The sequence below is a fragment of the Lepus europaeus genome, chromosome 23 (assembly GCF_033115175.1).
Source record: "Lepus europaeus isolate LE1 chromosome 23, mLepTim1.pri, whole genome shotgun sequence".
Classification (NCBI taxonomy): Eukaryota; Metazoa; Chordata; class Mammalia; order Lagomorpha; family Leporidae; genus Lepus; species Lepus europaeus.
Window position 1 is genome coordinate 22,481,269 of NC_084849.1, and position 14,686 is coordinate 22,495,954.

Below are 14,686 nucleotides of genomic sequence, written 5' to 3' on the forward strand. Positions count from 1 at the left end.
AGAGAAGGGAAGCCAGGCTGGTGTCTGAACCACCACAAGGCACAAGGATGATCAGCCCACCCAGCAAGGCTCCGGACTTCTAGGAATGGGGGCCTCGCAGGGGTCAAGCCGAGGGTGTGGCAAGCAACAGGAGGTAGAGGAGGTGGGGCATTGAGTGGCCGGGACTTACCATGGGGTTGGAGTCAGAGATGAGGTCTTTAAGGGTGTCCAAGAAGCCCTGGTCCTCCACCAGCTGGGCGTTGATGTCGTGGAGCTTGGCCACGCACACGGCCGCTGTCTTGCGCACGTAGGGGTCCTCGTCCTTCAGGCACTTGCGGAGAGGCTCGCACAGATACTCCGTGATCTTGTCGACGCGGATGCAGCCCATGGTCCGCACGGCCAGGGCACGGATGAGGGGGTTGGGGTCCTCACAGTCCTGAGGGGGAACCAGCCAGTGGCCAGGGTGGGATGAGCCGCACGTGCCTTCATGAGCTCCCTGGCCTGCAGCTCTGGACCCTGCTGGGCCGAGCAGCTTCAGGTGGCTGCTATGGGGTCGCCGCTGACTGCAGCCAACAGCACCAGAAGTCAATGCTAGGTGGCCGGCACCGAGCATTCGCCAGAGCTGTGTGAGGGCTCTGCACATGGTCTCCTCTGACCCTCACCATGGATGTGCAGCACTGGCCCGGCTTTACGGGTGTGGAAGCTGAGGCTCCTGGGAAGGCTGTGAGCTCACCCAGTCACAGGGCAGAGCTGCGATCCAAAGTCACACCCATGTCCATCAGCACCCCAGTCTTGCCACTGCATCACAGAAACTCTCATTTTCCTGATTCTGAGGCTCAACAGAGCTAGGAAAGCTGGGTTCTTTTAATTAAGAGCTTTAAAAAATTATTTTTAAAAATCTGTAGTTAACATGTAATATTGTACATTTTCACGTACTGTACAAATTTCACATACGTACACAGTGTAAGCTAATGAGACCATACAGCCCCTCCATTTCCTAATTCCTTCTGAGTGCTCAGAGGGAGCTTGGCTTCTTAAGGTGTATGGAACCGACAATTCACGTCCCCACTTGCTCCTCAATCTGGAGAGCAGAAAGGACCAGTCTAGAAAGGGAACCCAGCGGCCGGCACTGTGGCACAGCGGGTAAAGCTGCCGCCTGCAGTGCCGGCATCCCATATGGGCGCGGATTCTAGTCCCGGCTGCTCCACTTCTGATCCGGCTCTCTGCTAAGGCCTGGGAAAGCAGTAGAAGATGGTCCAAGTCCTTGGGCCCTGCACCCGCGTGGGAGACCCGGAAGAAGCTCCTGGCTCCTGGCTTCAGATCAGCACAGCTGCAGCCAGTTGGGGAGTGAGCCAGCAGATGGGAGATTTCTCTGTCTCTCCTTCTCTCTTTGGTAACTCTTTCAAATAAATAAATCTTAAAAAAATAAATAAATAAAGGGAGTACAGATGCTCTCAGACATTGCTGCATCCTGCCCTGGCAAAGGAACCTGAGGTCTGGAACCCCCAGACATGGAATGAGTGAGGCAAAGCCTTTGGCATCTCGTGCTATGGGGAGGGGAGCCCTCTGCTGGAGGAAGAGGCCCTCGGCCCAGGTGGGTGGGGGTAGCCTGGGGGCTGGAAAGGAGCCAACCCAAAGCAGTGTGGGGAGATGGAGCAGAAAGCGCTCCGGCTCACCTTCACAAAGGTGTTGACGGCCATGATGGCCATGTCTGGCTGACTCTTGGCGTAGTTCATCAAGTACAGGTACACCAGCTTCTTCAACTCCAGGTTGTCCGTCTGCATGCAGTTCACCACGTCGGGGAAGAGAGCACTGGAAGGTGGAGAGGGTGTCAGCAGGGGGAAGGCTGAAGAAAGGACATGGAAGATTTCTAGGCAGTTAATGGGGAGCAGGGACAGTGGGGAGGGGCAAGGAGAAAGGCAAACACCTGCTATGAGACACAGAATCCCAAAGGGTGATACTAAAGGCAAAAACATTTTCTGTGTTCTTTTAGCAGGGCTCAAACATGTGCTCTGGAGCCCGTCAAACTCTGCCTCTTGGTAGCTGAGGGTTACTGGGAAACTGCTCCACCCCCGAAACCTCAGCTTCTCATCTGTAAGATCAGTGCCCAGGGCCCTGAGTGGGCCAATGAGACGACACTGCAGGGTGCTTGACGTCTGGGACGCGCTAAGTCAATGACCAGGATCCCTTTCCCATTCCTGATACTAATGTGGCCCTCACCCCAGGCTTCTGGTCCCAGGGGTCTAGGGAAGCAGGGGCGGGCCAGGCTGCTCTCACCACAGGGCTTGTTCTGAAACCCACTAAGAGCCAGCACCTCAGACATACAGTGCCTGCTACACAGCAGACTTGGTGCTAAGAGCTTTCTGTGTCTGATCTCGCTCAGCAGCCCTGAGAAGCTAGGGGATTACCCCGTCTCACAGAAGACAGCTCTGAGGTTCACATGTCAGATAACCTGCATGAGGAACCGGCTCTGACTCCCAAGTCTGCGCTCATGATCCTGCTGTACTGGTTCCCAACAAGGCACCCAGGGGGCCCAGAGTCACAGGTCCCTGTAATGTGGGAACCATGCGGCGCCTTCCCTTTCAACTCTCATGCTTTTACCAGCAAGGGCATGGCAACACGAGACTGAAGAGGTCCAGATGAGGAGTTCTGCCAGAGCGGAGATGCATGCACCCCTTGAAGATGACACACGGGAAGAGCAAGGGGGCGGGGAGCAGCAAGAACTGCTGATGAGCCCGTCACATCAGCAGGACAAGCTGCCTCTGACATGGATGCACGAGGCTTCCTCTGGGAGGGGAGACAGCCGTGTGCTAGCAGAAGGAAAGCAGCTCTGCCCTGGAAGGAACCGGACTCGGGAGGAGGCCTAGTTTTCTGGCAGACACTTGGCCCCTTTGCCACTCTGTTCCTCCAGGTCACTGGCAGGAGGTTTTCCTGAGGGTGGCAATGGGCTAAGGCAACAGGGGGTAAGTCTGGCGCAGTTCTGTCCTGTTACAGGCCTCCACACAGAGCTGGGCACCGTGAGGGCACCGAGGAGAGGCCATGGGCAAAAGGAGCCTGGATTTGATTTCAGAAGGACCAGGGTTGAGTCCTAATTCTGCCATTAACTACGTGACTGTCCCCGAGCCACCGTGCTCCGGCATCCTGTTTCTCTGGCAATAGCTGCAATGAGCACTATAAGGAACTACTGGGAGAACATGGCTGAGCACGGTCTGCAAACTCTCAGATGCTGTGCAAATATCAAGCTGTTGTAAACCCGCCCCTGCCTCTGGACTTTACAGTCCGATAGGCAGGTCAGCACAAGCACGCACAACAGGAGACATGACCAGATTGTGTGCTGAGTGACGGCAGCAGACAGCAAGTTCTGTGGGTTCAGGGCAGTGGGCTGGGGTGAGGAAGGAAGGCAACAGGGAGGAGGCCGACCTCGGGTGGGTTTTACAAGATGGGGAAACAAGCTGGGCACACGGGCATTCCCGGGGGGAGGGAACAGTTAAGGTGTGGCAGCTGTGTTCCATGTGACTGAACCCCAGGCTGCAACTGGTGGCAGATTAGAGAGCTCCAACCTGCAGGTGTGACTGACTTGGGCCACACAGAAATTGGTCTGATAGCACCTGGCAACTTAAAGCAGGGAGATTTAAAACAAAAAATCTGATGTTCCTTTCCTTTAGGAAAACCAAAGACAGAATAGATGACCCGGCCATACGGGGCCATTTTTCCGGAGCTGACAGCAGTTTTCTCCGGGAGCCTCTGACGCCTGTTCCATCTGCTTCACACCATTCACCCCGCTGCACCTGACCCATGACCGTTGGAGCCGCTGACTCCCGTGTGAACAAGACCTTCTGTTTGGAAAGAAGGGCCATGGAGGAAGCTGTGTGAGGGAGTCTCAGGCCGCACATGTCCTAAAGAGAGTGCTGAACCAGACCAGGTTAGAGCCCTCCCCTGTCGCCAGCTTCTAGCTCCCCGGTGGACTCCTGCACACCTGACGTCCTTGCCCACGGTCATGGACGCGATCACTTTCTTCACCGCCTCCTTCTTCTTCTCCTTCTTGTCACTGTTGAGCTCCGCCTTCAGCTCGAAGATCTCCCCTAGGAAAAGGAGGCAGCCATGAGCCACCCCTGCACACCCTGCCAGAGCTGACTCCCCTCCCCAGCTTCCGAAAGCCCTGCAAGGAAACGAGTGTGGTGCTCTGAGAGCTGCCTCTGAGGGAAGCTGCAGGCCCCTGGCCTCAGGGGTGGCAGGTGGCAGTGAGGGACACTGGAAGGAGAACTGTCACAAAGGAGGTTTGGAGCTCGCGCTGAAGAGGCAGGCACTGAGGGGGCGACAGAGGCTCGGGAGGAGACAAAAAGCAGGGAGGCCAATGCTGCTCAGGCAGAAGGCCACGCTCTCACAGCTGCCCTCGCTCAGCAAGGGGCCTACAGGGCTGAGAGTGACAGATCTGGGCACTGAGGGTTGCAGGGAGGGGGCGGAATTTGATGGATCCCCACACGTAAGCTTTTCCTGCCTTTCTAGAACCTCTGGTCAAAACCGCTTGCTCAGGATTTCACTTCCTGAGCCACAAGTGGTTGCTCTGCTCACAAAAATAGGAATTAGCTGCCTCCCAAGGGTCTCAGTGTATAATAAATTGCTCTTCAGAACTTGATGACCTGGGAAAAGCAAATGAGGAAGTTGGGTTTGTTCAGGGCCCTGCCGCAGAGCTGGCCAGCGTCTGACAACAGGTTAGGAGGGCAGAGCTGACTTCCAAGCCTTTCTCTGAGGCTGGCACCACACTACCTTCTCACGTCACCCTCACAGCTCTGCATCCCCCCAGCCTCCACACTGTACAGATGAGCAAACGGAGGCTGCAGGACGTCCAACAGCTTCCACACACGTCTGCGGACCCAGAGCCCACGCTTTTCACTCCTGGGCTGGGCATATCCAGGACCCTCACTTTGCCTCTCTGCCTCCTGCCTTGTCTGCTCTCTCTCTCCCTTGGCTGGGGTGATGAATCCTCTTTGTACATCTGGATGGAGAATGCTCACCTCTGCCTGGCACTCAGTGGTCTGCATTAAGGGTGACCACTGCTATTACTAATCAGCCACGTGACCCTGCCTTTGGATCCCTCTTGTAGAATGGGAGTCCTGGGTCTCCCTCTCAAGTTACTTCGGAGTGAACGATGTGGGGGAAAGTGCTGAGCAAGTTCTAGATGGATCTACAGTGAGAAAAAGGAAAACTCCTGGTTTGTTTTCACAACGTTCTTTCCTTCAGCAAAGAACTCCAGCAGACAGACAGCACCCGTGGCCAAGGAAGAACAATCACCCAGCAGAGTCTGGGGCCAGGCCACACCAAGGGCACTGCTCAAGGGAGCCAGGAAGAATCTGCAGATCTTGCAGTTCGAGCAAACTCAGAGAACACAAGCCCTTCTGTTGCCAAGAGGGTGAGGGGCTTGTGTCTGCCCGCTCTGGGATCCAACAGCCCATAAAGACCTTGACCCTGGACCCCTCTGCAGGGCTACCCCTGCTTTGCTCAAGTGCCTGGTCAGACCCAGTGTAACTGTCACTGTCAACTGATGGCTCAAGGCCTAAGTCCCCTCAGCCCCAAGGCAGCTGGGAGGCTAAACCTGGAATCTGACTGCTCCCGAAAGACCCCCAGATCCAGTCAGTTCTCAAGCCCACCCCGTCAATTATACAAGAGACAGCCAATTTCTCTCTACCCTTGGCTCCAGGCTCAAGCACTTCACCTCTCATGGTCTCCTCACCTCCCTTCCCTGAAATCCTTTATCAGAATCTGCCTCGAACCTTCCCCTGTGAAAACCATCACTGATTCAACTCAAGACTGGAACCCAGGCACCTCTATCCAGATAGTCTTCCCAAGAGAAAATCCACAGGGGCTGGCACTATGGCCTAATGGCACTTGCAGTGCCTGCATCCCATATGGGCTCTAGTGTGAGTTCCAGCTGCTCTGCTTCTGATCCAGCTCTCTGCTATGGCCTGGGAAAGCAGCAGAAGATGGCCCAAGTCCTTGGGCCCCTGCACCTGCATGGGAGACCCAGAAGCTCCTGGCTCCTGATCGGCGCAGCTCTAGCCACTGTGGCCATTTGGGAAGTGAACCAGCGGATGGAAGACCTCTCTCTCTGCCTCTGACTCTCTGTAACTCTGTCTTTCAAATAAATAAATAAATCTTTAAAAAAAAAAAAGAAAATTCACAAAAATCTCCCACTACTGGTGGTCGGCATTGTGAAGTCTCAGGTAAAGCCGCTGCATGCCAACACTGGCATCCCATATGAGCACCGGTTCAAGTCCTGGCTGCTCCACTTCCTAACCAGCTCCCTGCTAATGACCTGGGAAAAGCAGCAGAAGATAGCCCAAGTGCTTGAGTCCCTGCCACCCAGATGGAGCACCTGGCTCCTGGCTTTGGCGTGGCCCAGTGCTGGCTGTTACAGCCTTCTGGGGAATGAACCAGAAGGCAGAAGATCTGTCTCTTCTCTCCCTCTGTAACTCTTTCAAAATGAAAAAAACAAAAACAGCAGCTCCCACTACTGACACTTCAATACGCAGTGCTGAGTTCACACGGCCAGCCTGACTCACCAGGCCTGCACCACTGAGCGTGCAAACCTCTTCTTTCACCCTGCTCCTCAGTAACTCCGCACCCAGCAGCCTTGCTTTCCCTGAACCCGTATCCTGGGTAGAGTGCCTGTTCCCTCCCAGCACGGCGCTCCCATAGCCCCTGCACCCCTGCACCCCTGCCCTCTGGTGTGGCTACGACTTAATAGATTGTCTTTCCTGTTCAACCTCCAGGCAAGCCAGGTCAAAAAACTACCCACCTCCTCTCCTACACCCGGTAAATGCCTGATGGGGGCAGACTTGTTATCTGGACAGCTGGCGTGTGTCACTCTCACCCGGCAGGGCCAGTCAGAAAGCTGCTTACAGGGTTAAAGCGCATTTGCGGGCAAGGACAACATCCTCCACTTCCTTAGAAATAGGAAGGACCAGAATATCCAGCGACAGAGCTTACTTAGCAAATTTCAGTGCAAGACTCAACAGACCGAGCACCGAGTCACTGAAATTGCCGGGAAATGTTGACGACAGCATCAAGTGAAAAACAGGACGAGAACTCCGCGTGCACCACGAGAACTTGTGACCGAGATAAGGCCAGACACACCTTCCAAGGTGGGGTTACTGATAGGATTTTCTCCCAGGAGATACACAGCCTATTTCACTATTGAAGTAGTTTAAACTATGTTCATTAATAAAATAAGCCATGGGGAACAAAAAAAAAAAAAAAAGAGGGCTTCTCCCCATACTTGGAGCTACTGCCCTGGCTGGGGCCTGAAAGCCGTGGTGGCTTTCTTACACTGACGGCTGAGCTTTCCAGCTCTACGAGGCAAAGAAGCTCTCGGTTGTTTCCCATCGTGGGCGTCAGACCACAATGGTCCTGCTGCCCACCCCACTGAAAGCAAGCAGAGGGTCAGGCAAGGAACGAGCAAATCAAGCATCATAAGGAAACAAAAACAGTACCTTTCTTGGTCGTGGTGAAATACTTGGAGTCAGTCATGTTGGTCCCTTATCTGTGGCCAGACTCTGCAAGACAAAGAAAGGGAAGATCTCAGCTGGGTTCCATTCCATTTTCAGCTAGGAGGGAGAGCAGGAGGAGGGGGACCCAGCACACATGTGGATGGAAGGCCCTGCTGAAGTCTTCACCAGGCCAGCGGATGTTAGATCTTGGTTAATGAGAGTCTGGAAAGGTGATTCTGAGGGACTCATGACATTTGGTCATTTGGAAGTGTGCACATCTTTTTTCTTTCTTTCTTTCTTTTTTGAAAGGCAGAATTAGAGAGAGAGAGGTCTTCCATGTGGGTGCAGGGGCCCAAGCACTTGGGCCATCTTCTACTGCTTCCCCAGGCCATAGCAGAGAGCTGGATCGGAAGTGGAGCAGCCAGGACTTGAACCAATGCCCATATGGGATGCCAGCACTGCAGATGGCAGCCTTACCCGCTATGCCACAGTGCCGGCCTCCACGTGCATATCTTTTGACCCAGCAATTCTCCTCATGCTTCTAGGAATCTCTCCCACAGAAATACATGCACAAGTACAAAAAGGTTTATTGCTATACTACCCTTAATTACATCCCACTGGGAAGAACTTAAATGCCTATCAATAGGGAATAATAAACACTCTGGAGGAGTCCATGGGTCAGAAAGCCCCTAACATGGGCAGCTGTTTAACCTAGAGTTGAAAACACATGCCTCCCACAGGAGCACCTGGGCGTGATTCCTGGCTCCAGCTCCTGACTTCAGCTTCCTGCTACTGCAGACCCTAGGAGTGGTAATGGCTCAAGTAATTAAGTTCCTGCTACCCACATGGGAGATCTGGATGAGCCCTGGCCCATCCTCAACTGTTCTGGGGCATTTTTGGGGTGAACCAGCAGAAGAGAGCTCTCTTTGTCTCTGCCTCTCAAATTTAAAAAAAAAAAAAAAAAAGTCCAGGGGTCAGCACTGTGGCGCAGCGGGTACAGCCACCACCTGCAACACTGATATCACACTTGAGTGCTGGTTCGAGTCCTGGCTGCTCCACTTCCAATCCAGCTCCCTGCTAATGCACCTGGGAAAGCAGAGAAGATGGCCCAAGTACTTGGGCCCCTGTATCCAAGTGAAAGAACCAAATGAAGCTGCTGACTCCTGGCTTTAGCCTGACCCAGTCCTGACTACTGCAGAGAAAGATCTTTCTTTCTCTCTGTCTCCTCTCTAAATCTGCCTTTCAAATAAATAAATAAGTCTTGAAAAAAAATGTTCATTGGATCCGGCACTGTGGCGTAGCAGGTAAAGCAGCCGTCTGCAGAGCCAGCATCCCATATGGGCGCTAATTCGAGTCCTGGCTGTTCCATTTTCGATCCAGCTCTCTGCTGTGGCCTGGGAAAGCAGTAGAAGATGGTCCAAGTCCTTGGGCCCCTGCACCCACGTGGGAGACCCGGAGGAAGCTCCTGGCTCCCGGCTTCAGACTGGCATAGCTCTGGCCGTTGTGGCTATTAGGGAGAGAACCTGCGGATGGAAGACCTCTCTCTCTGTGCCTTTGCCTCTGCCTCTCCTTCTCTGTGTAACTTTGATTTTCAAATAAATAAATATTTTTTTTAAAAAAGTTCATCAACTTAAATCAATAAATTAAAACCCATAGCAATCACAGTTACAATGGCCCCATTATGGCGTTCATTCCGTCTTGCACTTTTTTAAATGTTTCACACATGCTAACTAGATAAATTTATAAGACCCAATAAAATGTAAACAGTTGTTATACTGTATTGTTTACAGAAAAAGAAAAAAAATGTCTGGTTATATTCAGTACTGATGAATTTTTTTCTGAACATTTTTAATCTGCAGCTGGATATATCCACCAATGCCCACCATGGATATGGAAGGCCAACTATACAGTCAAATGAAATTGGAAAATGCCAACTTCAAAAAGCAAAGGAGGGGCAGTACAAGGGGTTAAAGTCCTGGCGTGCAGCGCCGGTATCCCATATGGGCTCCAGTTTGAGTCCCAGTTGCTCACTTTCGATCCAACTCCTTGCTAACGTGCCTCAGAAAGCAGTGGAGGATGGTCCAAGTCCTTGGGCCCCTGCACCCATGTGAGAGACCCAAAATAAGCTCTTGGCTCCTGGCTTCAGATTGGCTCAGTTCTGGCCATTGTGGCCATTTGGGGAGTGAACCAGTGGATGGAAGACCTCCCGCTCCTGGTAACTGTCTTTCAAATAAATAAAAAGCAAAGGAGGTTTTCATTCTCCACAACTGTTCCTGAGCACCGCTTTTACCACAGTGATGTGCACCATTTGTCTCCGGCACCTATACACCGCAGACTCTACAGCACCCCTCAAACTTATGTGGCCAGCTGTTCTCAAAGCATCTCCCATTGCAAAATGCAGTGTTAAGTACCAAGCTAAACAGGACAAAGAAAGTACCAAGGCCCTCTTATTCACTCACCAAATATTTATTGAGCATCTACTATGTACCTCAATAGCCCCTCTTGGTCAACAGATGAAAAAGTAGCTACAAGGAGCCCAGTCACTCTGGGCACACGTGGCAAAGGTTTCTGGCACTGTTCCTATTAAAGCCAGGGGCTTGACGTGGGCATGGTGATTCAGAGGGCTAAGCTGCTGTCTGGGACACCGACATCCCATATCAAAGTGCCTGGTTCAGGCCGGCGCCGCGGCTCACTAGGCTAATCCTCCGCCTTGCGGCACCGGCACACCGGGTTCTAGTCCCGGTCGGGGCACCGATCCTGTCCCGGTTGCCCCTCTTCCAGGCCAGCTCTCTGCTGTGGCTAGGGAGTGCAGTGGAGGATGGCCCAAGTGCTTGGGCCCTGCACCCCATGGGAGACCAGGATAAGCACCTGGCTCCTGCCATCGGAACAGCGCGGTGCGCCGGCCGCAGCGCGCTACCGTGGCGACCATTGGAGGGTGAACCAACGGCAAAAGGAAGACCTCTCTCTGTCTCTCTCTCTCACTATCCACTCTGCCTGTCAAAAAAAAAAAAAAAAAAAAAAAGTGCCTGGTTCAAGTCCTGCTTACTCTACACTTCTTCTTATTTTATTTATTTATTTTTTTAGATTTATTTATTTTCTTATTTGAAAGGCAGAGTTACAGAGAGAAAGAGAGGGGCAGAGAAAGAAGATCTTCCATCTGCTGGTTCACTCCTCAAATGGACACAACAGTCAGGGCTGGGCCGATCTGAAGCCAGGAGCTTCTTCTGGGCCTCCCACGTGGGTGCAGGGGCCCAAGGACTTGCACCATCTTTTTATGGCAGGACAGCAGTGGGAGCAGCCCCTGGGATTTGTTTCAGCCATCAATGACAGACAAGGATGCACTATCTTGGGTGGCCTTTCATCCTTGGTGGATCCTGTTAGAATAAAGGGATAAAAGCTTCACTGACAAACCTGTAAAAACTAGTCTACCAAACACACACACACACACACACACAACTACTTTCCTTTTGCTTCACAAAGTTGAAAAGAGATGGCAGTCCTGTTCTATGGAAGCCGTGCGCAAGAGCAGAGCAGCCCACCGTGGCTGCTGAGCGAGGTCCTGCAGCAGGGCCTCTCACTCACCACCCTCCCAGTATGAGTCAGGGCGGTGGACGGGTGCACACAGGCCTGCCTCACAGCCCTGGCCTCCCTCCCGCTTCACGCCTGGCCCAGGGCTCTGCATCGAGCAAGTGTTCATTTGGCAGTTGTTGAAAGAAATGAAAAGGGGCCACTGAAATCCCACTGGGCTCAGCCTGCTCTTTGACAGCTCTGTTATATAATGAGGTAGCACTTGTTCCCAGCAGAAATATAGCTGATTTTAAAAAGTTGCTTTGTTTTTTTTGTTTTTGGTTTGTTTTTTTTTTTTTTTTTTTTTTTTGCACACGCAGAGATCTATTTTCTCAGAGAAACCTCACCATCTTGGAGGTTCTCTCTAGCATTCTGAGAATGAACAGGTAGGAGAACAGGGTTTGTACAAAATAGCAAAGGGCTGCATGGCTCCAGAAGTCAGACAAGGGGAAAAGTGTCCAGAATGGGAAAGCACCCCGTCTCCTGGGTTTCCATCTGAGGGGGATAACTGAAGGCAAAGGGGGCTCAGCTCACAGCCCACAAGAACCACAGAAGGAAACACAAACCTCTCTTCCCCACTTAAATACAGAAGGAAATAGAAGTGAACAAATGGAGCAGTCATGGAACAGGGGCTGTGGTGGCGCACGGGGACCTGGCTGCCATGACTGCTGGACTGACGAGAAACGGCTCAAGCTCCTGGGGTAGCAAAGCAGACTTCCATAAACATTTAACAGAAGGGGAGGAGAAAAGCTACGGTGGCTGTGAAGGGCCTGATGCCAGCTACGTCAAACTGGTATCATCAGATGGCCTTGAATTTACTGTAAAAACAGAGCATGAGCTAATATCAGGCACTATTAAAGCCAGTTTTTGTGGCCTGGGTGGGTTTGCTGAGAACAAAACCAACAAGGTCAGTTTTATAGACTCTTCCAATCATACTATCAAAAGCGTGCATTTGATTTACCTACAACCAGCTCCATGAACATTCCTGAATTCCCTACTACAATTGAAACTACGCCAGAACTGCTGAGAGCTGACAACTTTCTAGATTATTAAATAAACCACAAACACACACACACATCAACCTGCTTTAGACATTCAAACTTCAGAGCGGCACAGAATTTCTTCTCCAAGGCCAGCGCTGCGGCTCAGTAGGCTAATCCTCTGCCTTGCGGCGCCGGCACACCGGGTTCTAGTCCCAGTCGGGGCACCGACCCTGTCCCGGTTGCCCCTCTTCCAGGCCAGCTCTCTGCTGTGGCCAGGGAGTGCAGTGGAGGATGGCCCAAGTGCTTGGGCCCTGCACCCCATGGGAGACCAGGAGAAGCACCTGGCTCCTGCCATTGGATCAGCGCGGTGCGCCAGCCGCAGTGTGCTACCGCGGCGGCCATTGGAGGGTGAACCAACGGCAAAAAAAGGAAGACCTTTCTCTCTGTCTCTCTCTCACTGTCCACTCTGCCTGTCAAAAAAAAAAAAAAAAAAGAACTTCTTCTCCAGCAGAAGAGGCCGACAGGGGTGTTCCCCTCCTATGCAGGCACGCGACTGCCGGGGGCCCGAAATTCCTAGGACACAACCCGCGGGGACAGATCTGTGTCCTGTGAAACTGGCCGGAGGAGCAGGAGTGCGAGAGGGATTACAAGGACAGAGACGCAGGGCAGAGCGGGAACTGCCAGGCTACCGGCACGGACGCTGCTCTGCCGAGCTTTTGAGGACACCTTCTTTTACGGTGCTCACTGCTCCCACACAAACGGCTGCTTTCTCCCACAGCATCTCTGAGCCTCCGCAGAGGGCCCTGCGGGACTGCCGAGGCAGGAACCGCTGGCTCTGAAGTTGTTTCACATACAGGAAACTAAAGCGGAGGAGAGAGAAGTGAAAATGCTCTTGGAAAGCCACCCCAAAACACAGATTAGAAACAAAACCAAACACCTCACTTCATGGTGAGCAATCAGCTAATAGCTTATGGATCTCCTCCGGGTGGCTGGCTCCCTGTGTCCTCTCTCTTATGAGCGTCCTCACACCAGTACCAGGCCCTGCAGTTGCCTCTTGGAAGTCAGTCCAAGAGAATTTTTCGTTCTTTCTGCAGGGATGGAAAAACTCTCTGGTTCAGCCTCGAGGAGCTCAGCCTTCCAGATGTCACGGGAGAGACAGACACGCTCTTCCTGGCATTGCTGAGCGGACGCTAACACCGTACCCCCACCCCACGGAGGCCACAGGGACTGAGGCCTTGCTCTCTGAATCTGATCGGGTACACGAGCCACATGTGAAAGCAGGCAGCCAGGACGACAGAAACCAGCTTTGGATGTGGCAGGGAACACTAAAAGGAAAAAAAAAGGCCATCATTTAAGTGCTCTGGCCACTGTGATGAGTCACTTTTGCCAAGGAGGCAGCCTTCTGGGCTGGGATCCCCCTCAGTCCTCAGTTCTGGCTTTTACAGGGTGAGGAATGCCTCCAGGGATGTCTGGCCTAAATTAAAAGGGGCGCAGCTGGAACAACTGGTTTGCCCATGAGGAGCCACCGTTGCCACCTCAGGTCAATCTTCCCACACCCACAAGTGGAAGACCATTTCCCTGATGCCACAGCCAAGAACTAGTTCCTGCTAACCACATTCTTAGACTTAACAAAGAGGAACTAAAAGCAACACAGCCTGAAATACAGTAACTTTCTTTTGTTTTCTAGAACTACAAAGAAGCCCCTTGGGGCCGGATCTGTGGCGCAGTAACTTAATCCTCAGCCTGAGGCACCCGTATCCCATATGGGCGCTGGTTCTAGTCCCGGCTGCTCCACTTCCAGTCCAGCTCTCTGCTGTGGCCTGGGAAAGCAGAAGATGGCCCAAGTCCTTGGGCCCCTGCACCCACGTGGGAGACCAGGAAGAAGCTCCTGGCTCCTGGCTTCGGATTGGTGCAGCTCCAGCTGTTGCGGCCATTTGGGGAGTGAACAAACAGAAGGAAGACCTTTCTCTCTGTCTCTCCCTCTCACTGTCTGTAACTCTCTCAAATAAAATAAATAAAATCTTAATTAAAAAAAAAAAAAAAAAGCCCCTCATGAGAATCACATGCCAGAGACAAAGAAGCAATGTAGGAGCCAGCACCATGGCATAGCAGGTAAACCTACCACCTGCAGTGCTGGCATCCCATATGGACATCGGTTCGAGTCCCAGCTGCTCCACTTCCTATCTACCTCTCTACTATGGCCTAAGAAAGCAGTAGAAGATGGCCCGAGTCTTTGGGCCCCTGTACCTGCGTGGGAGACCCAGAAGAAGCTCCTGGCTCCTGACTTCGGATCAGCCCACTTCTGGCTGTTGTGGCCATCTGGGGAGTGAACCAGCAGATGGAAGACCTCTCTCTCTCTCTCTGCCTCTCTGTAACTCTGCCTTTCAAGTAAAATAAATAAATCTTTTTTTTTTTTTTTTTAAAGCAGCAATGTAGTCTAGGAGTAGAAAACAGGTCTTAGGGGACAAAGGGTGTGTGGGGGGAACATGCATAGAAATATTCCCTTCTAAACACTGTATTTTAGTCACAGAAGTTAGGTTTAGCTTCAAGAAAAAATGTCCTCAACACTTTTCAAATTTTTTGCCTTCAAATATCTAAATACAATTTTATGTACAAGAAATGCTGAATCTATGTTTTAAGCTCATAAAATTAATTTAAAGCTGTATTTAA

At 52.2% G+C, this 14,686-nt stretch overlaps 1 protein-coding gene across 1 annotated transcript in view; it reads right to left on the reverse strand.

The window, feature by feature from the left end:
- AP1B1 (adaptor related protein complex 1 subunit beta 1) overlaps nt 1–14,686 on the reverse strand; it is a 61,410-nt gene that overhangs the window by 27,106 nt on the left and 19,618 nt on the right. The window contains exons 2-5 of the mRNA XM_062182771.1: nt 7,470–7,532; nt 3,956–4,061; nt 1,656–1,791; nt 170–415 (exon numbers count right to left, since the gene is read on the reverse strand). Coding sequence (XP_062038755.1) covers nt 170–415; nt 1,656–1,791; nt 3,956–4,061; nt 7,470–7,506 — 525 coding nt within the window. The 5' untranslated portion in view covers nt 7,507–7,532. The remainder of the gene's footprint in view (nt 1–169; nt 416–1,655; nt 1,792–3,955; nt 4,062–7,469; nt 7,533–14,686) is intronic.